The sequence below is a fragment of the Oncorhynchus keta genome, unplaced genomic scaffold, assembly GCF_023373465.1.
Source record: "Oncorhynchus keta strain PuntledgeMale-10-30-2019 unplaced genomic scaffold, Oket_V2 Un_contig_18645_pilon_pilon, whole genome shotgun sequence".
Classification (NCBI taxonomy): Eukaryota; Metazoa; Chordata; class Actinopteri; order Salmoniformes; family Salmonidae; genus Oncorhynchus; species Oncorhynchus keta.
Genome location: NW_026281027.1, coordinates 1 through 26455, shown reverse-complemented (window position 1 = coordinate 26455; position 26455 = coordinate 1). Strand labels below are relative to the sequence as shown.

The window sequence follows — 26455 nt, the reverse complement described above, 5'->3', positions numbered from 1 at the left end:
TTCTTTAAGGAACGGAACGAACGGAACACTTGTCTTTTAAGGAGAGTGGCCTGTCTGAATTCAACTGATTTGACTAAAACTTTTAACTGTTGATTATTTTAATGGCGAGATCCTTTATTCCCGCTGAGGATAGGACGTAAACTACTGAGGGTAGGACGTAAACTACTGAGGGTAGAATGTAAACTACTGAGGGTAGGACTAAACTACTGAGGGTAGAACGTAAACTACTGAGGCTAGAACGTAAACTACTGAGGGTAGAATGTAAACTACTGAGGCTAGGGCGTAAACTACTGAGGCTAGGACGTAAACTACTGAGGCTAGGACGTAAACTACTGAGGGTAGGACTAAACTTCTGAAGCTAGAACGTAAACTACTGAGGGTAGGACGTAAACTACTGAGGCTAGGACGTAAACTACTGAGGCTAGGACGTAAACTACTGAGGGTAGGACTAAACTACTGAAGCTAGAACGTAAACTACTGAGGGTAGAACGTAAACTACTGAGGCAAGAACGTAAACTACTGAGGCTAGGACGTAAACTACTGAGGCTAGGACGTAAACTACTGAGGCTAGGACGTAAACTACTGAGGCTAGGACTAAACTACTGAAGCTAGGACGTAAACTACTGAGGCTAGGACGTAAACTACTGAGGCTAGGACGTAAACTACTGAGGGTAGGACTAAACTACTGAAGCTAGAACGTAAACTACTGAGGCTAGGACTAAACTACTGAAGCTAGAACGTAAACTACTGAGGGTAGGACGTAAACTACTGAGGGTAGAATGTAAACTACTGAGGCTAGAACGTAAACTACTGAGGCAAGAACGTAAACTACTGAGGCTAGAACGTAAACTACTGAGGGTAGGACTAAACTACTGAAGCTAGAACGTAAACTACTGAGGGTAGGACGTAAACTACTGAGGGTAGAATGTAAACTACTGAGGGTAGGACTAAACTACTGAGGGTAGGACGTAAACTACTGAGGGTAGAATGTAAACTACTGAGGGTAGAATGTAAACTACTGAGGCTAGGGCGTAAACTACTGAGGCTAGGACTAAACTACTGAGGGTAGAATGTAAACTACTGAGGCTAGGGCGTAAACTACTGAGGCTAGGACGTAAACTACTGAGGCTAGGATTAAACTAGAGGCTAGGACGTAAACTACTGAGGGTAGGACTAAATTACTAAGGCTAGAACGTAAACTACTGAGGCTAGGACGTAAACTACTGAGGGTAGGACTAAACTACTGAGGCTAGGACGTAAACTACTGAGGGTAGGACTAAATTACTAAGGCTAGAACGTAAACTACTGAGGCTAGGACGTAAACTACTGAGGGTAGGACTAAACTACTGAGGCTAGAACGTAAACTACTGAGGGTAGGACGTATACTACAGAGGGTAGAATGTAAACTACTGAGGCTAGGACGTAAACTACTGAGTATCAGTGCTGCTCTCCCTAGTCCTGTAGTATCAGTGCTGCTCTCCCTAGTCCTGTAGTATCAGTGCTGCTCTCCCTAGCTCTGTAGTATCAGTGCTGCTCTCCCTAGCTCTGTAGTATCAGTGCTGCTCTCCCTAGTCCTGTAGTATCAGTGCTGCTCTCCCTAGCTCTGTAGTATCAGTGCCGCTCTCCCTAGCTCTGTAGTATCAGTGCCGCTCTCCCTAGCTCTGTAGTATCAGTGCCGCTCTCCCTAGCTCTGTAGTATCAGTGCCGCTCTCCCTAGCTCTGTAGTATCAGTGCCGCTCTCCCTAGCTCTGTAGTATCAGTGCTGCTCTCCCTAGTCCTGTAGTATCAGTGCTGCTCTCCCTAGTCCTGTAGTATCAGTGCTGCTCTCCCTAGTCCTGTAGTATCAGTGCTGCTCTCCCTAGTCCTGTAGTATCAGTGCTGCTCTCCCTAGCTCTGTAGTATCAGTGCTGCTCTCCCTAGTCCTGTAGTATCAGTGCTGCTCTCCCGAGTCCTGTAGTATCAGTGCAAGAATGGGAGCAGTATAAAACAGTATACGGTCTTACTCCATAGCAGACAGGTGAGTGAGTGAGTGAATGAGCAGTATGCAGTCTTACTCCATAGCAGACAGGTCCATGTCAACCTCCTCCCCGTTCATCAAAGGGATCTTCTTCTTCTTGTTTCTAGAGCAGGAAGAAAATACAGATTCTAAGGAGACGGAGATAAACTGAGGGATACTTGGTCCTCCAAACTACAGCTAAGATGGTATTACATTAGGCTTGATCCTCCAAACTACAGCTAAGATGGCATTACATTAGGCTTGATCCTCCAAACTACAGCTAAGATGGCATTACATTAGGCTTGATCCTCCAAACTACAGCTAAGACAGCATTACATTAGGCTTGATCCTCCAAACTACAGCTAAGATGGCATTACATTAGGCTTGGTCCTCCAAACTACAGCTAAGATGGCATTACATTAGGCTTGGTCCTCCAAACTACAGCTAAGACAGCATTACATTAGGCTTGATCCTCCAAACTACAGCTAAGATGGCATTACATTAGGCTTGATCCTCCAAACTACAGCTAAGATGGCATTACATTAGGCTTGATCCTCCAAACTACAGCTAAGATGGCATTGCATTAGGCTTGATCCTCCAAACTACAGCTAAGATAACATTAGATCCTCCAAACTACAGCTAAGATGGCATTACATTAGGCTTGATCCTCCAAACTACAGCTAAGATGGCATTACATTAGGCTTGATCCTCCAAACTACAGCTAAGATGGCATTGCATTAGGCTTGATCCTCCAAACTACAGCTAAGATGGCATTACATTAGGCTTGATCCTCCAAACTACAGCTAAGATGGTATTACATTAGGCTTGATCCTCCAAACTACAGCTAAGATGGTATTACATTAGGCTTGATCCTCCAAACTACAGCTAAGATGGCATTACATTAGGCTTGATCCTCCAAACTACAGCTAAGATGGTATTACATTAGGCTTGATCCTCCAAACTACAGCTAAGATGGTATTACATTAGGCTTGATCCTCCTAACTACAGCTAAGATGGCATTACATTAGGCTTGATCCTCCAAACTACAGCTAAGATGGCATTACATTAGGCTTGATCCTCCAAACTACAGCTAAGATGGCATTACATTAGGCTTGATCCTCCAAACTACAGCTAAGATGGCATTACATTAGGCTTGGTCCTCCAAACTACAGCTAAGATGGCATTACATTAGGCTTGATCCTCCAAACTACAGCTAAGATGGCATTGCATTAGGCTTGATCCTCCAAACTACAGCTAAGATGGTATTACATTAGGCTTGGTCCTCCAAACTACAGCTAAGATGGCATTGCATTAGGCTTGATCCTCCAAACTAGAGCTAAGATGGCATTACATTAGGCTTGAACCTCCAAACTACAGCTAAGATGGCATTACATTAGGCTTGATCCTCCAAACTACAGCTAAGATGGCATTACATTAGGCTTGATCCTCCTAACTACAGCTAAGATGGCATTACATTAGGCTTGGTCCTCCAAACTACAGCTAAGATGGCATTACATTAGGCTTGATCCTCCAAACTACAGCTAAGATGGTATTACATTAGGCTTGATCCTCCAAACTACAGCTAAGATGGCATTACATTAGGCTTGATCCTCCAAACTACAGCTAAGATGGTATTACATTAGGCTTGATCCTCCAAACTACAGCTAAGATGGCATTACATTAGGCTTGGTCCTCCAAACTACAGCTAAGATGGTATTACATTAGGCTTGATCCTCCAAACTACAGCTAAGATGGCATTACATTAGGCTTGATCCTCCAAACTACAGCTAAGATGGCATTACATTAGGCTTGATCCTCCAAACTACAGCTAAGATGGCATTACATTAGGCTTGATCCTCCAAACTACAGCTAAGATGGTATTACATTAGGCTTGATCCTCCAAACTACAGCTAAGATGGCATTGCATTAGGCGTATTGAAATGTGTTAGTAATAACAGAAACAAGATGCTTGAGTTTACCGTCTGCTCTTGGAGTGACAGGGGATGTCGTGCTTCAGGCTGTTCTCTTCTATCTGTAGCGTGTGGTTGAAGGACCCATCCAGCTCCTGGACTGTCACCTTGATGGGTCCCTACAGAACAAAGACAGTGATTCACCTTACTACTAAATCTCAGACTTGGGTCAAACACAAAATGTCAAATACGTGCGGTAGTTTGATTTAGCTTTGCTGGTACAATGGAACCAATCGAATAGTCCCAAAAGTGCTAACTAAGGCCTATCCCGCACACCAGTGAAGTTAACCCAGTTCAAAGAGGACCGACCACATATTTCTGTGTTCCAGAGGAGGTGTAGTCCTGTCGAATCTCCAGTTCTAGAACGTTCCGTTTCCTGTTGAAGGCAAAACTGCCAAAGAACTTCACCACCGCACTCTGGTCTCTGTGGGCTTGAATTAAGGCTAATATCTAAACTGAAACAATTACAGCACTGATCCCAATCAGGGGTACAATGGTAGTTCAACGTAATAACTGGAGCGATCGGGCGTGAATCATTAAATTACTGCAGTGTAATAACCACAGGAATGGTTTTGGAAAACGTTGGTGCTCTGGTATATTTCCAGTTGTATAGTGGATATTAAATCATTCAGTGTCTTGATATTACATACAGACTATAAACAGACAAGACCTTTCTGCTGACTGGTGATATGTACAATACATTTCCTTGTCAGTTGACAACTCTGGACATTACAGTGAACTTATAAGATACAAAATCAGTCATCTGAAAATGCTAAACTCATATATATGATTCTTCTGTTGAAGGATTAAATTATTACACTGCTTAAAGAGGCTTTATAAACAGGCCAGTCGGTCCTTAGTGTTCTAACCAGGCCAGTCAGTTCTTAGTGTTCTAACCAGGCCAGTCAGTTCTTAGTGTTCTAACCAGGCCAGTCAGTTCTTAGTGTTCTAACCAGGCCAGTCAGTTCTTAGTGTTATAACCAGGCCAGTCAGTTCTTAGTGTTATAACCAGGCCAGTCAGTTCTTAGTGTTCTAACCAGGCCAGTCAGTTCTCAGTGTTCTAACCAGGCCAGTCAGTGTTCTAACCAGGCCAGTCCATTCTAACCAGGCCAGTCAGTTCTTAGTGTTCTAACCAGGCCAGTCAGTTCTTAGTGTTCTAACCAGGCCAGTCAGTTCTTAGTGTTCTAACCAGGCCAGTCAGTTCTTAGTGTTCTAACCAGGCCAGTCAGTTCTTAGTGTTCTAACCAGGCCAGTCAGTTCTTAGTGTTCTAACCAGGCCAGTCAGTTCTTAGTGTTCTAACCAGGCCAGTCAGTTCTTAGTGTTCTAACCAGGCCAGTCGGTCCTTAGTATTCTAACCAGTCCTTAGTGTTCTAACCAGGCCAGTCGGTTCTTAGTATTCTAACCAGGCCAGTCAGTTCTTAGTGTTCTAACCAGGCCAGTCAGTTCTTAGTGTTCTAACCAGGCCAGTCAGTTCTTAGTGTTCTAACCAGGCCAGTCAGTTCTTAGTATTCTAACCAGGCCAGTCAGTTCTTAGTGTTCTAAACCAGGCCAGTCAGTTCTTAGTGTTCTAACCAGGCCAGTCAGTTCTTAGTGTTCTAACCAGTCAGTTCTAAACCAGGCCAGTCAGTCCTTAGTATTCTAACCAGGCCAGTCAGTTCTTAGTGTTCTAACCAGGCCAGTCAGTTCTTAGTGTTCTAACCAGGCCAGTCAGTTCTTAGTGTTCTAACCAGGCCAGTCAGTTCTTAGTGTTCTAACCAGGCCAGTCAGTTCTTAGTGTTCTAACCAGGCCAGTCAGTTCTTAGTGTTCTAACCAGGTTCTTAGTGTTCCAGTCAGTTCTAACCAGGCCAGTAGTGTTTCTAACCAGGCCAGGCCAGTCAGTTCTTAGTGTTCTAACCAGGCCAGTCAGTTCTTAGTGTTCTAATCCAGTCAGTTCCAGTCAGTTCTTAGTGTTCTAACCAGGCCAGTCAGTTCTTAGTGTTCTAACCAGGCCAGTCAGTTCTTAGTGTCAGTTCTAACCCAGGCCAGTCAGTTCTTAGTGTTCTATCCAGGCCAGTCAGTTCTTAGTATTCTAACCAGGCCAGTCAGTTCTTAGTGTTCTAACCAGGCCAGTCAGTTCTCAGTGTTCTAACCAGGCCAGTCAGTTCTTAGTGTTCTAACCAGGCCAGTCAGTTCTTAGTGTTCTAACCAGGCCAGTCAGTTCTTAGTGTTCTAACCAGGCCAGTCAGTTCTTAGTGTTCTAACCAGGCCAGTCAGTTTCTAACCAGGCCAGTCAGTTCTGTTCTAACCAGGCCAGTCAGTTCTAACCAGGCCAGTCAGTTCAGTGTTCTAACCAGGCCAGTCAGTTCTTAGTGTTCTAACCAGGCCAGTCAGTTCTTAGTATTCTAACCAGGCCAGTCTCTCCACTGTTCTGCTGAGCAGGCTGAGGGAGCTGAAAGGATACACCCACTGCATGATGAGGGGTCCTATGTCCTAACCATTAATCTGCTATTACAGTGTTATAATCACGTTACCTCTCCCTCCAGTGTTCTGATTGACAGGTTAAAGGATACACCCACTGCATGATGAGGGGTCCTATGTCCTAACCATTAATCTGCTATTACAGTGTTATAATCACGTTACCTCTCCCTCCAGTGTTCTGATTGACAGGTTAAAGGATACACCCACTGCTTGATAAGGGGCCCTATGTCCTTCCCCGACACGTTGGAGATGGACTTGAGGAAGCTGTGGGTGGATACCAGCATCTGACTCCACATGTGTGACTGGTACTTCTGCGAGGACGCTGTACTGGCCAGGCTTAGTAACTTGTTGAACACCTAGCAGATCGGAAACAGAATAATCTAGTTCATGTATCTGACTCCACACCTAGCAGTACTGGTCAGACTCAGGAGCTGAACAGGGGAAGAGTCAATGTAGTGCTGGGATCTGATGGCGTGCTGGGATCTGATGGAGTGCTGGGATCTGATGGAGTGCTGGGATCTGATGGAGTGCTGGGACTTCTGCGAGATGTAGGCCAGTGCAGTAACTTGTTCTGATGGAGTGCTGGGATCTGATGGAGTGCTGGGATCTGGTGGAGTGCTGGGATCTGATGGAGTGCTGAGGAGTCTGGGGTCTGGTGGAGTGCTGGGATCTGATGGAGTGCTGGGATCTGATGGAGTGCTGGGATCTGATGGAGTGCTGGGATCTGATGGAGTGCTGGGATCTGATGGAGTGCAGATGGAGTGCTGGGATATGATGGAGTGCTGGGATATGATGGAGTGCTGGGATCTGATGGAGTGCTGGGATCTGATGGAGTGCTGGGATGCTGGGATGGAGTGCTGGGATCTGATGGAGTGCTGGGATATGATGGAGTGCTGGGATCTGATGGAGTGCTGGGATGGGAGTGCTGGGATCTGATGGAGTGCTGGGATATGATGGAGTGCTGGGATATGATGGAGTGCTGGGATCTGATGGAGTGCTGGGATCTGATGGAGTGCTGGGATCTGATGGAGTGCTGGGATCTGATGGAGTGCTGGGATATGATGGAGTGCTGGGATATGATGGAGTGCTGGGATCTGATGGAGTGCTGGGATCTGATGGAGTGCTGGGATCTGATGGAGTGCTGGGATCTGATGGAGTGCTGATGGAGTGCTGGGGTCTGATGGAGTGCTGGGATGGAGTGCTGGGATCTGATGGAGTGCTGCTGGGATATGATGGAGTGCTGGGATATGATGGAGTGATGGAGTGCTGGGATATGATGGAGTGCTGGGCTGGGAGTGCTGGGATATGATGGAGTGCTGGGATATGATGGAGTGCTGGGATCTGATGGAGTGCTGGGATCTGATGGAGTGCTGGGATCTGATGGAGTGCTGGGATCTGATGGAGTGCTGGGATCTGATGGAGTGCTGGGATCTGATGGAGTGCTGGGATCTGATGGAGTGCTGGGATCTGATGGAGTGCTGGGATCTGATGGAGTGCTGGGATCTGATGGAGTGCTGGGATCTGATGGAGTGCTGGGATCTGATGGAGTGCTGGGATCTGATGGAGTGCTGGGATCTGATGGAGTGCTGGGATCTGATGGAGTGCTGGGATATGATGGAGTGCTGGGATCTGATGGAGTGCTGGGATCTGATGGAGTGCTGGGATCTGATGGAGTGCTGGGATATGATGGAGTGCTGGGATCTGATGGAGTGCTGGGATCTGATGGAGTGCTGGGAGTGCTGGGATATGATGGAGTGCTGGGATCTGATGGAGTGCTGGGATCTGATGGAGTGCTGGGATATGATGGAGTGCTGGGATATGATGGAGTGCTGGGATCTGATGGAGTGCTGGGATCTGATGGAGTGCTGGGATCTGATGGAGTGCTGGGATATGATGGAGTGCTGGGATATGATGGAGTGCTGGGATATGATGGAGTGCTGGGATCTGATGGAGTGCTGGGATCTGATGGAGTGCTGGGATCTGATGGAGTGCTGGGATCTGATGGAGTGCTGGGATCTGATGGAGTGCTGGGGTCTGATGGAGTGCTGGGATCTGATGGAGTGCTGGGATATGATGGAGTGCTGGGATATGATGGAGTGCTGGGATCTGATGGAGTGCTGGGATCTGATGGAGTGCTGGGATCTGATGGAGTGCTGGGATCTGATGGAGTGCTGGGATCTGATGGAGTGCTGGGATCTGATGGAGTGCTGGGATCTGATGGAGTGCTGGGATCTGATGGAGTGCTGGGATCTGATGGAGTGCTGGGATCTGATGGAGTGCTGGGATATGATGGAGTGCTGGGATCTGATGGAGTGCTGGGATCTGATGGAGTGCTGGGATCTGATGGAGTGCTGGGATCTGATGGAGTGCTGGGATCTGATGGAGTGCTGGGATATGATGGGGATATGATGGAGTGCTGGGATATGATGGAGTGCTGGGATGCTGGGATGATGGAGTGCTGGGATCTGATGGAGTGCTGGGATATGATGGAGTGCTGGGATATGATGGAGTGCTGGGATATGATGGAGTGCTGGGATATGATGGAGTGCTGGGATCTGATGGAGTGCTGGGATATGATGGAGTGCTGGGATATGATGGAGTGCTGGGATATGATGGAGTGGGATGATGGAGTGCTGGGATATGATGGAGTGCTGGGATATGATGGAGTGCTGGGATATGATGGAGTGCTGGGATATGATGGAGTGCTGGGATCTGATGGAGTGCTGGGATCTGATGGAGTGCTGGGATATGATGGAGTGCTGGGATATGATGGAGTGCTGGGATATGATGGAGTGCTGGGATATGATGGAGTGCTGGGATCTGATGGAGTGCTGGGATATGATGGAGTGCTGGGATCTGATGGAGTGCTGGGATCTGATGGAGTGCTGGGATCTGATGGAGTGCTGGGATATGATGGAGTGCTGGGATCTGATGGAGTGCTGGGATATGATGGAGTGCTGGGATATGATGGAGTGCTGGGATATGATGGAGTGCTGGGATATGATGGAGTGCTGGGATATGATGGAGTGCTGGGATATGATGGAGTGCTGGGATATGATGGAGTGCTGGGATCTGATGGAGTGCTGGGATCTGATGGAGTGCTGGGATCTGATGGAGTGCTGGGATATGATGGAGTGCTGGGATATGATGGAGTGCTGGGATATGATGGAGTGCTGGGATATGATGGAGTGCTGGGATATGATGGAGTGCTGGGATATGATGGAGTGCTGGGATCTGATGGAGTGCTGGGATATGATGGAGTGCTGGGATATGATGGAGTGCTGGGATATGATGGAGTGCTGGGATATGATGGAGTGCTGGGATCTGATGGAGTGCTGGGATATGATGGAGTGCTGGGATATGGATGGGGATATGTGGAGTGCTGGGATATGATGGAGTGCTGGGATATGATGGAGTGCTGGGATCTGGTGATGCTGGGATATGATGCTGGGATCTGATGGAGTGCTGGGATCTGATGGAGTGCTGGGATATGATGGAGTGCTGGGGTGCTGATGGAGTGCTGGGATCTGGTGGAGTGCTGGGATCTGATGGAGTGCTGGGATATGATGGAGTGCTGGGATATGATGGAGTGGAGTGCTGGGATCTGATGGAGTGCTGGGATATGATGGAGTGCTGGGATATGATGGAGTGCTGGGATATGATGGAGTGCTGGGATCTGATGGAGGATGCTGGGATATGATGGAGTGCTGGGATCTGATGGAGTGCTGGGATGATGGAGTGCTGGGATCTGATGGAGTGCTGGGATCTGATGGAGTGCTGGGATCTGATGGAGTGCTGGGATCTGATGGAGTGCTGGGATCTGATGGGAGTGCTGGGATATGATGGAGTGCTGGGATATGATGGAGTGCTGGGATATGATGGAGTGCTGGGATATGATGGAGTGCTGGGATATGATGGATATGATGGAGTGCTGGGATCTGATGGAGTGCTGGGATGGGATGATGGAGTGCTGGGATGGAGTGCTGGGATATGATGGAGTGCTGGGATATGATGGAGTGCTGGGATATGATGGAGTGCTGGGATATGATGGAGTGCTGGGATATGATGGAGTGCTGGGATATGATGGAGTGCTGGGATATGGTGGAGAGCTGGGATATGATGGAGAGCTGGGGTCTGGTGGAGAGCTGGGATATGATGGAGAGCTGGGGTCTGGTGGAGTGCTGGGATATGATGGAGAGCTGGGATATGGTGGAGAGCTGGGATCTGATGGAGAGCTGGGATCTGATGGAGAGCTGGGATATGATGGAGAGCTGGGATATGATGGAGAGCTGGGATCTGATGGAGATGCTGGGGTCTGATGGAGTGCTGGGATCTGATGGAGTGCTGGGGTCTGATGGAGTGCTGGGATATGATGGAGAGCTGGGGTCTGATGGAGTGCTGGGATCTGATGGAGTGCTGGGATCTGATGGAGTGCTGGGATATGATGGAGAGCTGGGATCTGATGGAGTGCTGGGATCTGATGGAGTGCTGGGATATGATGGAGTGCTGGGATATGATGGAGAGCTGGGATCTGATGGAGAGCTGGGATCTGATGGAGTGCTGGGATCTGATGGAGTGCTGGGGTCTGGTGGAGTGCTGGGATATGATGGAGTGCTGGGGTCTGGTGGAGTGCTGGGATATGATGGAGAGCTGGGATCGGATGATTTGAGGATTGAAAATGCTTTCCTCCATGAAAGTAGTAGTTGAACTGGAATGACCCAGACTCTGCATTGTAGTGTAGTATGAATAAACTCCAGTGTTGAATCCCTGTAGGTATTAGTGTTTAAACAGCTAGACTTCACGTGTGGCCAGATGTTTACCAGAACCAGCTTGTATACTAGATGATGGATTATTAAATTGATCATAAAATCGCTCACCTGCAGCATGAACTCCATGCTGATCCTGTTCTCAATGAGCCTCATGACCAGGTGGGCTTTACACTGGAACATCTTATAGTACTTCCAGGACAGGGTGTGAGGGTGCTTGATGGAGAAGTGGAGGTGAGGGGTAGGGCTAAGAGAGGGAGAGAGAGACGAGAGGGAGGGAGGGGGGGGGGAGAGAGTGAGGGATGAGGAGAGAGATGAGAGGGGGGAGAGAGAGGAGGGAGAAAGAGAGGAGAGGAGGGAGAAAGAGAGGAGAGAGAGGAGGGAGCGAGAGAGGAGAGAGGGAGAGGAGGGAGAAAGAGAGATGAGAAGGGGGAGAGAGGGAGAGGAGGGAGAAAGAGAGGAGAGAGAGTGAGGGAGAAAGAGAGATGAGAGGGGGGAGAGAGGGAGAAAGAGAGGAGAGAGAGGAGGGAGAAAGAGAGGAGAGAGAGGAGGGAGAAAGAGAGGAGAGAGAGGAGGGAGAAAGAGAGGAGAGAGAGGAGGGAGAAAGAGAGGAGAGAGAGGAGGTAGAAAGAGAGGAGAGAGAGGAGGGAGAATGAGGGATGAGGAGAAAGAGAGATGAGAGGGGGGAGAGAGGGAGAAAGAGAGAGATGAGAGGGGGAGAGTGAGGGACGAGGAGAGAGTAGAGGGGGGAGAAAGAGAGGGAGGAAGATTAAAATCAGAAAACAACATCTACTTCTCAACAACAACTCATTCCATCTTCCCTCCTTCTCCTCAGCTTGTAAACTGTAGCAACTTTAAGAGAAACTACAACGTGAAGTTACTAGCCAAGTCATTGACAGGCGGTACACAGACAGGCGTAAGTGTTGGCATAACGTGTCGATAGCTCTCCAAGCCCACTCAAGGAGCGAGAGAAAGTGGTCTGATTTATGACAAACACTTGAGACGCTGCCAGCGGTTTATTGGGCTGGAATGAATAAACTCCACTCTTCACTTGTCGTTTTACTCTCCGGCAGCGCTGGGAGTTGGAAATCTTTACATCGGCATATGCGTTTTTAAATTAAAACTAGAACACCACTTCTCTGTGAGAGATACAGGTTTGTAGACCAACACCCTCAACAGCAGTAGCAACAGGAATGTCTAACCTGTCAGTTACTTGCTAATAGGTGGTTTTCGACTGGTAGAACAGAGAACACATTCATCATCCTCATTGGAGCCACAAATCAAAGTGTGTTGACACTGAAAGTAAGAGGTTATTTAAGCAATAAGGCACGAGGGGGTGTGGTATACGGCCAATATACCACGGCTAAGGGCTGCTCTTGACCACAACGCATCGCGGAGAGCCCGGACACAGCCGTGGTATATTGGGCATATACCACAAACCACCGAGGTGCCTTATTGCTGTTATAAACTGGAAGCAACGCAATTAGAGCAGTAAAATTACATGTTTTGTCAAACCCGTGGGATACGGGTCAGCCAATCAGCATTCAGGGGTCGAACTACCCAGTTTAAAACACATTCATCAGCCTCATTGGAGCCACATATCACAGTGTGTTGACACTGAAAGTAGGTGGTTCTCATGTAATACATCAGCCTCATTACAGCCACATATCACAGTGTGTTGACACTGAAAGTAGGTGGTTCTCATGTAATACATCAGCCTCATATCACAGTGTGTTGACACTGAAAGTAGGTGGTTCTCATGTAATACATCAGCCACATTACAGCCACATATCAGTGTGTTGACACTGAAAGTAGGTAGTTCTCATGTAATACATCAGCCTCATTACAGCCACATATCACAGTGTGTTGACACTGAAAGTAGGTGGTTCTCATGTAATACATCAGCCTCATTACAGCCACATATCACAGTGTGTTGACACTGAAAGTAGGTGGTTCTCATGTAATACATCACCCTCATTACAGCCACATATCACAGTGTGTTGACACTGAAAGTAGGTGGTTCTCATGTAATACATCAGCCTCATATCACAGTGTGTTGACACTGAAAGTAGGTGGTTCTCATGTAATACATCAGCCACATTACAGCCACATATCAGTGTGTTGACACTGAAAGTAGGTAGTTCTCATGTAATACATCAGCCTCATTACAGCTACATATCACAGTGTGTTGACACTGAAAGTAGGTGGTTCTCATGTAATACATCAGCCTCATTACAGCCACATATCAGTGTGTTGACACTGAAAGTAGGTGGTTCTCATTAATACATCAGCCTCATTAGAGCCACATATCACAGTGTGTTGACACTGAAAGTAGGTGGTTCTCATGTAATACATCAGCCTCATATCACAGTGTGTTGACACTGAAAGTAGGTGGTTCTCATGTAATACATCAGCCTCATTAGAGCCTCATATCACAGTGTGTTGACACTGAAAGTAGGTGGTTCTCATGTAATACATCAGCCTCATTAGAGCCTCATATCACAGTGTGTTGACACTGAAAGTAGGTGGTTCTCATGTAATACATCAGCCTCATTAGAGCCTCATATCACAGTGTGTTGACACTGAAAGTAGGTGGTTCTCATGTAATACATCAGCCTCATTAGAGCCTCATATCAGTGTGTTGACACTGAAAGTAGGTGGTTCTCATGTAATACATCAGCCTCATATCACAGTGTGTTGACACTGAAAGTAGGTGGTTCTCATGTAATACATCAGCCTCATTACAGCCACATATCACAGTGTGTTGACACTGAAAGTAGGTGGTTCTCATGTAATACATCAGCAACATATCACAGTGTGTTGACACTGAAAGTAGGTGGTTCTCATGTAATACATCAGCCTCATATCACAGTGTGTTGACACTGAAAGTAGGTGGTTCTCATGTAATACATCAGCCTCATTACAGCCACATATCAGTGTGTTGACACTGAAAGTAGGTGGTTCTCATGTAATACATCAGCAACATATCACAGTGTGTTGACACTGAAAGTAGGTGGTTCTCATGTAATACATCAGCCTCATTAGAGCCACATATCAGTGTGTTGACACTGAAAGTAGGTGGTTCTCATGTAATACATCAGCCTCATTAGAGCCACATATCAGTGTGTTGACACTGAAAGTAGGTGGTTCTCATGTAATACATCAGCCTCATTAGAGCCACATATCACAGTGTGTTGACACTGAAAGTAGGTGGTTCTCATGTAATACATCAGCCTCATATCACAGTGTGTTGACACTGAAAGTAGGTGGTTCTCATGTAATACATCAGCCACATATCACAGTGTGTTGACACTGAAAGTAGGTGGTTCTCATGTAATACATCAGCCTCATTAGAGCCACATATCAGTGTGTTGACACTGAAAGTAGGTGGTTCTCATGTAATACATCAGCCTCATTAGAGCCACATATCACAGTGTGTTGACACTGAAAGTAGGTGGTTCTCATGTAATACATCAGCCTCATATCACAGTGTGTTGACACTGAAAGTAGGTGGTTCTCATGTAATACATCAGCCACATTACAGCCACATATCACAGTGTGTTGACACTGAAAGTAGGTGGTTCTCATGTAATACATCAGCCACATATCACAGTGTGTTGACACTGAAAGTAGGTGGTTCTCATGTAATACATCAGCCATGTTAAATGACCATTCCAACCAACAGGGAGCTGCTTCTCACTTGTCCTTGTCTTTGCCTCCACCGAAGGTCGGGTGTAAGAGAACTCCTCCCATCTTCAGCTCGTACTCCACCATCTTGTCCAGTTCCTGAGGGAAAAATCACACTTTATATAGTCATGTGTTTATTTAGCAGAGTGGGACCAGGATAACCAATATAGTCATGTGTTTATTTAGCAGTGGGACCAGGATAACCAATATAGTCATGTGTTTATTTAGCAGTGGGACCAGCATAACCAATATAGTCATGTGTTTATTTAGCAGTGGGACCAGGATAACCAATATAGTCATGTGTTTATTTAGCAGTGGGACCAGGATAACCAATATAGTCATGTGTTTATTTAGCAGTGGGACCAGGATAACCAATATAGTCATGTGTTTATTTAGCAGAGTGGGACCAGCATAACCAATATAGTCATGTGTTTATTTAGCAGTGGGACCAGCATAACCAATATAGTCATGTGTTTATTTAGCAGAGTGGGACCAGCATAACCAATATAGTCATGTGTTTATTTAGCAGAGTGGGACCAGCATAACCAATATAGTCATGTGTTTATTTAGCAGAGTGGGACCAGCATAACCAATATAGTCATGTGTTTATTTAGCAGAGTGGGACCAGCATAACCAATATAGTCATGTGTTTATTTAGCAGAGTGGGACCAGCATAACCAATATAGTCATGTGTTTATTTAGCAGAGTGGGACCAGCATAACCAATATAGTCATGTGTTTATTTAGCAGAGTGGGACCAGCATAACCAATATAGTCATGTGTTTATTTAGCAGAGTGGGACCAGCATAACCAATATAGTCATGTGTTTATTTAGCAGAATGGGACCAGCATAACCAATATAGTCATGTGCTTATTTAGCAGAGTGGGACCAGCATAACCAATATAGTCATGTGTTTATTTAGCAGAGTGACCAGCATAACCAATATAGTATAGTAGTTCCACTCCCTACTTCTTTGACCCAGTGGAGGTACTGGTTCCACTCCCTACCTCTCTGACCCAGTGGAGGTACTGGTTCCACCCCCTACTCTCTGACCCAGTGGAGGTACTGGTTCCACTCCCTACCTCTCTGACCCAGTGGAGGTACTGGTTCCACTCCCTACCTCTTTGACCCAGTGGCGGTACTGGTTCACTCCAAAGGTCTTCTTCAGGTACAGACCATAGATGTAGCCAGAGATCCCCTTCAGCACCCACTCATCAGCCCTACAGAACACAGACCAGACAACAGGTAAGGCGATCGGCCAGACGACACACAATGACTTCATTTTAACCCGTTTGTCAGACATTTACTACCTTTTATTGCACACACACACACACACACACACACACACACACACACACACACACACACACACACAGAGAGAGAGAGAGAAACAATATACTTTATTCAACGATGGTGGTTTTAACTCAGACTAATTTAATGAATACTGGCCGTAGCTTCATGTAAATGAGATGAAATCATGTGAAAATCTGTAACACACAGAAAGTGCTAAACCTCTCTTTACAAGCTGGATACGAGCGCAGTTTCAGAAAACAAGCTGACTTCAATTACAGGCTTGAAAATAAATGACACCACAAGATGAATTGCAAGCAGGTGACGGGTCTTTCGTATCAAAAAGAGAAAGGCCTGTTCGACTTCTCCGAGGTCTTACACAACTGGGGCTTTTTCCACAAGAACAATTAAATAAGACTAAGTGGAGCTTCCACATCTGACTTAGTTTTAAACACTTAATGAGACAGGGGGTCCATTGTTTGCAGTGATCCTTTGAAGACGTCGTAAAACCTCAGCCTCCCTAACTGACAGCAAGAGCACTTTTGCCAAGAGCCCCCCGAGCCCCCCCCCAGCTGTAGACACGTTGCCAAACACATACACAGATTCATCATACTGAGACACTCTCAGCTATGCCAAAGCTTTGCTCAATTTATGCCTGGTACTGAATACGATGATGAAATATAATTTCAATAATCTCTCTGTACCAGACTTCTAGAAATCTGGATAAGAACCCACAGTTACCACGCTGTTCTTAGGAAACAAATCCAAGTAACACCGACGAGCTCCTAGGTTACCGACGAGCTCCTAGGTCACCGACGAGCTCCTAGGTCACCGACGAGCTCCTAGGTCACCGACGAGCTCCTAGGTCACCGACGAGCTCCTAGGTCACCGACGAGCTCCTAGGTCACCGACGAGCTCCTAGGTCACCGACGAGCTCCTAGGTCACCGACGAGCTCCTAGGTTACCGACGAGCTCCTAGGTCACCGACGAGCTCCTAGGTCACCGACGAGCTCCTAGGTCACCGACGAGCTCCTAGGTTACCGACGAGCTCCTAGGTTACCAGCTCCTAGGTTACCGAGCTCCTAGGCCACCGGCGAGGCCACCGAGCCACCGACCTCCTAGGCCTCCTAGGCCACGAGCTCCTAGGTTACCGATTCTGAGCTCCTAGGTTACCGACGAGCTCCTAGGCCACCGACGAGCTCCAGGCCACCGTTACCGACGAGCTCTCCTAGGCCACCTCCAAGGTTGACCGACGAGCTCCTAGGTTACCGACGAGCTCCTAGGTTACCGACGAGCTCCTAGGCCACTGACGAGCTCCTAGGCCACCGACGAGCTCCTAGGTTACCGACGAGCTCCTAGGTTACCGACGAGCTCCTAGGCCACCGACGAGCTCCTAGGCCACCGACGAGCTCCTAGGTTACCGACGAGCTCCAAGGTTGCCGACAAGCTCCTAGGTTGAACCAGGAGTGCTTCTTACATTTGACGTGTGTGTGTGGTGTGGTGTCTGTAGACCGCTCCACCCCTCCACTATATTCCGTCAGGTATTACTCAGTACGTTACTCACCAGGACATCCTGGAGATGAAGCAGCCAAAGAACTGCTGGGCCAGGGCCTGAGCTAAACACTGTCTGGTCAGGGGGGTCTGGTCTATGATCATGGCACTGTGGAGCAGATTAGTACTGAGAGGAGAGAGAGGAGAGAGAGACAGACAGAGAGAAAGACAGAGAGAGAGACGGGCAAGGGAGAGAGACGGATAAGCGAGAGGGGAAGAGAGAGAGACGGATAAGGAGAGGGGAAGAGAGAGAGACGGGCAGAGAGAGAGAGAGGGATAAGCGAGAGGGGGTAAGGGAGAAGAAAACCCATGTTCAGTTTGACTTGTGCCAAAACAAGTCAGCATTATGAAAAGTGAAAGGAGAAATGAATGGTTGAGGAGAGCTGTTCTTTGTCACCGAGGGAAACTGCAAAAGCACCCGAGGTGCAGATCTTAACAGAGTAAATATTAACGTAATAAATCTGATTTTAATTGGACCTCCTAATCAAAATATTTTCAGTGACAAAACTCGTGGAAAATGTCAAACGTTAAAAACAAACAGTGAGAAGTTTCCACAATACAATGTAAATATCCAAACGTTGTGAAATATCGTTCCAAAGTAAAAATGTGTGTTGTTGATGGGAGAGTAAAGCCACATAAAGAACGGCATCAGGACTAAACACAAGAGACTGTCGCCACCTGAAGATGCTCATCGACGCGTAGGAAGACACCTGGACGTAGGCCTCGTCCACAAACACAGTCTTGAAGCAGGAGTAAGGATATCGACAGGTCAGGATCTCCTCGTAGAACTCAAAGATCTCATGCAGGTAGGACATGGAGTGTTTCAACAGAGGCAGGAGCTGGGGTAAACAGAAGTGGGTGACCTGGGAAGAGGGGAAAATATCTTTAAACAGGTGTCAACGCAGCAACACTACAGAGGTTCCCTCTGAGACACTCTCAGCTATGCCAAAGCTTTGCTCAATTTATGCCTGGTACTGAATACGATGATGAAATATCATTTCAATAATCTCCTGTACCAGACTTCTAGAAATCTGGATAAGAACCCACAGTTACCACGCTGTTCTTAGGAAACAAATCCAAGTAACACCGACGAGCTCCTAGGTTACCGACGAGCTCCTAGGTTACCGAGCTCCCTAGGTTACCGCTCCTAGGTTACCGACGAGCTCCTAGAGCTCCTAGGTTACCGACTCCTAGGTTACCGCTCCTAGGTTACCGACGAGCTCCTAGGTTACCGACGAGCTCCTAGGTCACCGACGAGCTCCTAGGTTACCGACGAGCTCCTAGGTTACCGACGAGCTCCTAGGTCACCGACGAGCTCCTAGGTCACCTCCTAGGTCACCGACGAGCTCCTAGGTCCTAGGCCACCGGTTCCTAGGTTACCGGCGAGCCGGTTACGAGCTCCTAGGTCACCGACGAGCTCCTAGGTCACCGAGCTCCTAGGTCACCGACGAGCTCCTAGGTCACCGACGAGCTCCTAGGTCACCGACGAGCTCCTAGGTTACCGACGAGCTCCTAGGTCACCGACGAGCTCCTAGGTCACCGACGAGCTCCTAGGTTACCGACGAGCTCCTAGGTTACCGACGAGCTCCTAGGTTACCGACGAGCTCCTAGGTTACCGACGAGCTCCTAGGTTACCGACGAGCTCCTAGGTTACCGACGAGCTCCTAGGTTACCGGCGAGCTCCTAGGTTACCGACGAGCTCCTAGGTTACCGACGAGCTCCTAGGTTACCGACGGGGGGGGTACACTTATTCTGTTGCTGTTGTATTCTATTCTATCCAAACATATATTTGAAGAGAAACCATATTGGACAATATGCCAGCATCGCACACAGAGTTTCCTAGACTGATTCACACATCCTTGACGCTGCTTCAACAGAGTATAATGAGTTATTCTCCACCTAGTGGTCGTAGGTGAAAAGGAAATCTGCTTAAATACACACTGAGTTGACAAAACATTAAGAACACCTGCTAGTTCCATGACATAGACTGACCAGGTGAATGGATTGTGTGTGTGTGTCATTCAGAGGGTGAAAGGGCAAGACAAAATATTTAAGTGCCAATGAACAGGTTATGGTAGTAGGTGCCAGGCGCACCGGTTTGTGTCAAGAACTACAATGTTGCTGGGGTTCACACACACAACAGTTTCCCGTGTGGATCAAGAATGGTCCACCACCCAAAGGACATCCAGCCAACTTGACACAATTGTGGGAAGCATTGGAGTCAACATGGGCCAGCATCCCTGTGGAACACTTTCAACACCTTGTAGAGTCCATGTCCCGACGAAGGTGTTCCTAATGTTTTGTACACTCAGTGTATATGTCAACATATTTTACCCATCATGGTTGCCTGCCTCTACTGGCTTCTACTAAATCCATTCTCCTTTCAGAACTCTACGGGCTTCTACTAAATCCATTCTCCTTTCAGAACTCTACGGGCTTCTACTAAATCCATTCTCCTTTCAGAACTCTACGGGCTTCTACTAAATCCATTCTCCTTTCAGAACACCCTACTGGCTTCTACTAAATCCATTCTCCATTCAGAACACCCTACTGGCTTCTACTAAATCCATTCTCCTTTCAGAACACCCTACTGGCTTCTACTAAATCCATTCTCCTTTCAGAACACCCTACTGGCTTCTACTAAATCCATTCTCCTTTCAGAACACCCTACTGGCTTCTACTAAATCCATTCTCCATTCAGAACACCCTACTGGCTTCTACTAAATCCATTCTCCTTTCAGAACACCCTACTGGCTTCTACTAAATCCATTCTCCTTTCAGAACACCCTACTTGCTTCTACTAAATCCATTCTCCTTTCAGAACACCCTACTTGCTTCTACTAAATCCATTCAGAACACCCTACTGGCTTCTACTAAATCCATTCTCCTTTCAGAACACCCTACTGGCTTCTACTAAATCCATTCTCCTTTCAGAACACCCTACTGGCTTCAACTAAATCCATTCTCCTTTCAGAACACCCTACTGGCTTCAACTAAATCCATTCTCCTTTCAGAACACCCTACTTGCTTCTACTAAATCCATTCTCCTTTCAGAACACCCTACTGGCTCCTACTAAATCCATTCTCCTTTCAGAACACCCTACTGGCTTCAACTAAATCCATTCTCCATTCAGAACACCCTACTGGCTTCTACTAAATCCATTCAGAACACCCTACTGGCTTCTACTAAATCCATTCAGAACACCCTACTGGCTTCTACTAAATCCATTCAGAACACCCTACTGGCTCCTACTAAATCCATTCTCCATTCAGAACACCCTACTGGCTTCTACTAAATCCATTCAGAACACCCTACTGGCTCCTACTAAATCCATTCTCCATTCAGAACACCCTACTGGCTCCTACTAAATCCATTCTCCTTTCAGAACACCCTACTGGCTTCAACTAAATCCATTCTCCTTTCAGAACACCCTACTGGCTTCTACTAAATCCATTCTCCTTTCAGAACACCCTACTGGCTTCTACTAAATCCATTCAGAACACCCTACTGGCTCCTACTAAATCCATTCTCCTTTCAGAACACCCTACTGGCTTCAACTAAATCCATTCTCCATTCAGAACACCCTACTGGCTTCTACTAAATCCATTCAGAACACCCTACTGGCTTCTACTAAATCCATTCAGAACACCCTACTGGCTCCTACTAAATCCATTCTCCATTCAGAACACCCTACTGGCTTCTACTAAATCCATTCAGAACACCCTACTGGCTTCTACTAAATCCATTCAGAACACCCTACTGGCTCCTACTAAATCCATTCAGAACACCCTACTGGCTCCTACTAAATCCATTCTCCATTCAGAACACCCTACTGGCTTCTACTAAATCCATTCAGAACACCCTACTGGCTCCTACTAAATCCATTCTCCTTTCAGAACACCCTACTGGCTTCAACTAAATCCATTCTCCTTTCAGAACACCCTACTGGCTTCTACTAAATCCATTCTCCTTTCAGAACACCCTACTGGCTTCTACTAAATCCATTCAGAACACCCTACTGGCTTCTACTAAATCCATTCAGAACACCCTACTGGCTCCTACTAAATCCATTCTCCTTTCAGAACACCCTACTAGCTTCAACTAAATCCATTCTCCATTCAGAACACCCTACTGGCTTCTACTAAATCCATTCTCCTTTCAGAACACCCTACTGGCTTCTACTAAATCCATTCTCCTTTCAGAACACCCTACTGGCTTCTACTAAATCCAGTCTCCTTTCAGAACACCCTACTGGCTCCTACTAAATCCATTCTCCTTTCAGAACACACTACTCTACAGGCGTCTACATAAATACATTGTGATGGGTAATGCTGGGTTTCTATGCAATGCTTTTCCACACAGACAGTACCTCATGCATGTAGGGGTCGACCAGGATCTCAAAGGGCCCGACAGACAGTGAGATGTTGGAGGCGGCGGTGGGGATGGGGAGGACGTAGTGGAAGGTCTTCTTCCTCATGTCATGGGTATAGACAGTCTCTACCAAGTCCCCACAGGACACAGCTACCATAGAGGCATCCACTGTGAACTCCAGCTTCCAGGTGCACAGCTCAGAGTACGAGTCCACACAGGGGAACCAGAACCTGGGAGAGGAAGACCGGTGGACCAGAGTGTAAGTAGTCAAGGAGCAAGGAAGGATGAGGCCTGTGACAACATATCTGATAGTATTACATAGAGGAGAATGAGAGGGAAAGAAAGAGAGAGTAGAGAGAATGACAGAGAGAGAGAATGACAGAGAGAGAGAATGACAGAGAGAGAGAATGACAGAGAGAAAGAGGAGAGAGAGAACAACCAAGAGACAGAGAAGAGGGAGAGAGAGAGAGTAGAGAGAATGACAGAGAGAGGAGAGAGATAGAGAAGAGGGAGAGAGGGCGAGTAGAGAGAATGACAGAGAGAGAGGAGAGAGATAGAGAATGACAGAGAACGAGAAGAGTGGAGAGAGAGAATGACAGAGAGAAAGAGAAGATAGAGGAGAGAGAGAGAATGACAGAGAGAAAGAGAAGATAGAGAGAATGACAGAGAGAATGACAGAGAGAGACACCAGGCCAGCCTAGACAGCACAAAGAAAGAAGTCTCAATATGACATCAATCAATGTCTCCCTCCCCACCTTGTGGAGTTCTGGTATCCGAAGGAGAAGACGTGTGCTCCTCTCTCAGCCATGCTCCCCTCTACGTCAGGCACCACAAAGTGAAGGCCTCCTTTAGGCTGGTCCAGAGAGAACTCTATGTACACCTTCAGCACATTCATCTCTGAAGACATAGAAACAGTAATGTATTTACAGGGCACTAAGTTCAATTGTACATAAACAATACTTTAAAGCTTCCTGATGCTATGCTATGCATTAAGCTAAGAGCATTGCAGGACATTAGCCTGGTTCCAGGTGTGTTGGTGCTATATAAACAGATCGAGGACCAACCAGGCTATCAGAATACGCCTTGAACCTTTATATTCAAACTACAGACCCAAGACTCAAGTCCCAAGACTCAAGTCCCAAGACTCAAGACAGATGCAACGGAGGTCAGTCATTCACCAAAGAAGGTCATAACGTAGATGAACCCGATTCAGAGACAACATTTGACTGGAACAAGACGAGGTCCTTTATTTACCGTCTCCTTGCTTCCACAGCTCCGAGGGGACTTTGATGACCAGCTCGCCGTGTCCTGCATCTGGGTCCACAGCACTGACTGCTGCTGTGTAGGCACTGGAGAAATAGTTCAGGTTCCTCCTGCAAGGGACAGGGCAGAGAGGAGGAGGTGAGGACTTACTGCCGCCCCAGTTGTGTAATACAAGGGGGTGAATCTCAAGTCTTCTCCTTGGTTCCTCCTCACTCGACTTTACACACATTTATGTCATTCAGCAGGAACTCTTATCCAGAGCAACTTAGTGTGCCTTCCACTAAGGTAGATAAAACAACCACACATACCAGTCATCGTTTCTTGTGAAAACATCAAAAAAGAACCAAGGAGAATATTGGAGGATGGAGATGTACTGTTGGAGATGTACTGGAGGATGGAGATGTACTGGAGGATGGAGATGTACTGGAGGATGGAGATGTACTGTTGTTTTCTGTTTCCTTCATGGAGAGTTATGAATACCTGACCGTGTGTGTATGAGGACTTACTGCTTGGACTCGTGGTGGCAGACCTCTAGAGTAGGGTCATTGTAAATGAATGGTGCTTCGAGGTCGTTGACTCGAACCCTGTAGATCCTGCACTGCTTGCTGTTGAGTTTGATCCGGTTCAGGTTGACCACAGTTGGGAAGATGGTCAGCTCCACAAAGCCCTGTCAAATAGAGGGGTGTCCCCGTTGACATGGATGAGAAACTAGACTGGTTCTACACGGCCAAATGACTAAGACTACACATATTTATACTGTTGTTTTCAATGTCTCGCAGTAGAAATATGTTTGGTTCTCAGTCATGTGGCTAAGTTCTACAGATACAACAACAGGGATATAACTAGAATTTTATTGCGGGTACTTGGGGGAAATATAGTTAACGAATATATTTACTACGATATACTTACAATCACAGACTTTCTTTGAAAGTTGATGTTGTTGATGCAGACAACCTGGTGAGTCGTGTGGGAATAAACATGACATAACAGGTTAACACAATGAGGAATAACGGCGCTACAGTATTATATACTGTGCCAAGTAATAACTTAAGGACAAACGTGTGTGCAAAGCTAACTAAGCCAAAGGTAATAGAAAAGACTTATAATTTAAAAGGCCGCGGGCTCTCAAATCCCTTGTCCTTCTTCCTGTTCATCTTGACTTCATGCATTGATACGGTATATGAATTTGATCATGTTCGTGAACTACGGGTTTGACGCGATGGTCGTGTGGACTGGAAGGTTCTTCCTGTATCCACAAAAAAATATATATATATTTCCAGTCCTAATAAATCCCAATGCAAAGAGTTCATGCGCAGCGAATGTGGCGATTTAGCTAGCTAGTGCTAACGTTAGCCAGTTAACACAACACTTCCAGCCATTCTTCCCCGCCGGCTGTCTGTGCAATGCTATCAGTGTCTCCAAACACCTTTCCCAGATATGCACGCTACCAAAGACTATCATTCAGCTTTGCAAGAATCATTTCGGTTTCAAATGAGCATTTTTTTTATCAATGTTGAGCTCCAAAAACATTAAACTCTATCCTCTCCGTCTGAACCACAGCTCAAAGTTCTTCTTCTTCATGTTTTGTGATTTTAAAATGGCGGTTGACAACCAAAAGGCGCATTACCGCCACCAGCTGGACTGGAGTGTAAAATCCATTACACTTTACTCATCGAAGTGTTGTGATTGTTGAGCGGTCGTCACGACGTACCAAATACACAAAGTCGTAAACCCCGCCCATTTCGACAATTTAACTTTTAAATGTATTTTAATTGTATCTTTATTTAACCAGGCAAGTCAGTTAAGAACAAATACTTATTTTCAATGACAGCCTAGGAACAGTTATGCCTTGTTCAGGGGCAGAATGACAGATTTTTTTTTACCTTGTTAGCTCGGGAATAGATCTTGCAACATTTCGGTTACTAGTCCAACGCTCTAATCACTAGGTTACTTGTTTGTAACTTCTTAAAATTAGATTTTAAAACCAACCCTAACCTTATACCTAACCCTAACCTTAAATTAAGAACAAACATAAATGTTGTGTTTTCATGAATATTAACGATATAGCCATTTTACAAATACCAAAAAAATCTCTAGCGGAAACCGGTTGTGATTCGGTTCCTCGGGACGTCCCTAACCCATTGAATTTGACATGTAAAATGGTTAAGGTAAGGGTTAAGGTTAGGTTTGGACTTGTAGAGCCATTTTCGACTTTAACTTTAAACAGATATGGGAATGGATGGAAAAATGGGCTTTTGGATGTCACATCCAGGCCTTTGCTTAACCTCAAGGATCATATCACCTCTACCTTACCTGACACCCTAGACCCACTTCAATTTGCTTACCACCCTAATAGATCCACAGACGATGCAATCACCATCACACTGCACACTGCCCTTTCCCATCTGGACAAGAGGAATACCTATGTAAGAATGCTGTCCATTGACTGTAGCTCAGCATTCAACACCATAGTACCCTCCAAGCTCATCATTAAACTCGGGGCCCTGGGTCTGAACCTCACCCTGTGCAACTGGGTTCCAGACTTCCTGACGGGCCGCCCCCAGGTGGTGAAGGTAGGAAACAACACCTCCACTTCGCTGATCCTCAACACAGGGGCCCCACAGGGGTGTGTGGTCAACCGCCTTCTGTACCCCCTGTTCACCCATAACTGGGTGGCCACGCACGCCTCCAACTCAATCATCAAGTTTGCAGATGACACAACAGTAGTAGGCCTGATTACCAACAATGATGAGACAGCCTACAGGGAGGAGGTGAGGGCCCTGGGAGTGTGGTGCCAGGAAAATAACCTGTCACTAAATGTCAAGAAAACAAAGGAGATGATCGTGGACTTCAGGAAACAGCAGAGGGAGCAAATCACTGGCCACTTTAATAACAGAATACCAGTCACTTTCATAATGTTTACATATTTTCCATGACTCATCTCATATATATATGTATTCTATTCAACTGTATTTAGTCTATGCCTCTCCGACATTGCTGGCCCAAATATTTATATATTCTTAGTTCCATTACTTTAGATTTGTGTGAATTGTTATATATTACTGCACTGTTGGAGCTAGAAACACAAGCATTACGCTACA

At 46.5% G+C, this 26455-nt stretch overlaps 1 protein-coding gene and 1 long non-coding RNA gene across 4 annotated transcripts in view; one reads left to right on the top strand and one right to left on the bottom strand.

Annotated features, from left to right (window-relative positions):
* Positions 1 to 24959, bottom strand: part of taf2 (TAF2 RNA polymerase II, TATA box binding protein (TBP)-associated factor) — a 52594-nt gene extending 27635 nt beyond the window's left edge. Inside the window, exons 1-15 of the mRNA XM_052504033.1 lie at positions 24459 to 24959; positions 24264 to 24318; positions 23861 to 24021; positions 23346 to 23464; positions 22847 to 22988; positions 22090 to 22321; positions 18398 to 18582; positions 17733 to 17846; positions 15999 to 16098; positions 14892 to 14977; positions 11303 to 11438; positions 6627 to 6781; positions 4276 to 4390; positions 3976 to 4085; positions 2055 to 2120 (exon numbers count right to left, since the gene is read on the bottom strand). Coding sequence (XP_052359993.1) covers positions 2055 to 2120; positions 3976 to 4085; positions 4276 to 4390; positions 6627 to 6781; positions 11303 to 11438; positions 14892 to 14977; positions 15999 to 16098; positions 17733 to 17846; positions 18398 to 18582; positions 22090 to 22321; positions 22847 to 22988; positions 23346 to 23464; positions 23861 to 24021; positions 24264 to 24318; positions 24459 to 24523 — 1841 coding nt within the window. The 5' untranslated portion in view covers positions 24524 to 24959. The remainder of the gene's footprint in view (positions 1 to 2054; positions 2121 to 3975; positions 4086 to 4275; positions 4391 to 6626; positions 6782 to 11302; positions 11439 to 14891; positions 14978 to 15998; positions 16099 to 17732; positions 17847 to 18397; positions 18583 to 22089; positions 22322 to 22846; positions 22989 to 23345; positions 23465 to 23860; positions 24022 to 24263; positions 24319 to 24458) is intronic.
* Positions 13437 to 14712, top strand: LOC127920223 (uncharacterized). 3 transcript variants are annotated; one of them, XR_008105413.1, is made up of 3 exons: positions 13437 to 13716; positions 14335 to 14457; positions 14646 to 14712. It is a non-coding gene; the product is annotated as an uncharacterized LOC127920223 (long non-coding RNA). The 3 variants fall into 3 exon arrangements; XR_008105412.1 differs by having other exon boundaries at positions 13437 to 13783; XR_008105414.1 differs by having other exon boundaries at positions 13437 to 13783; positions 14579 to 14681.
* Positions 24960 to 26455: the final 1496 nt, after the last annotated feature.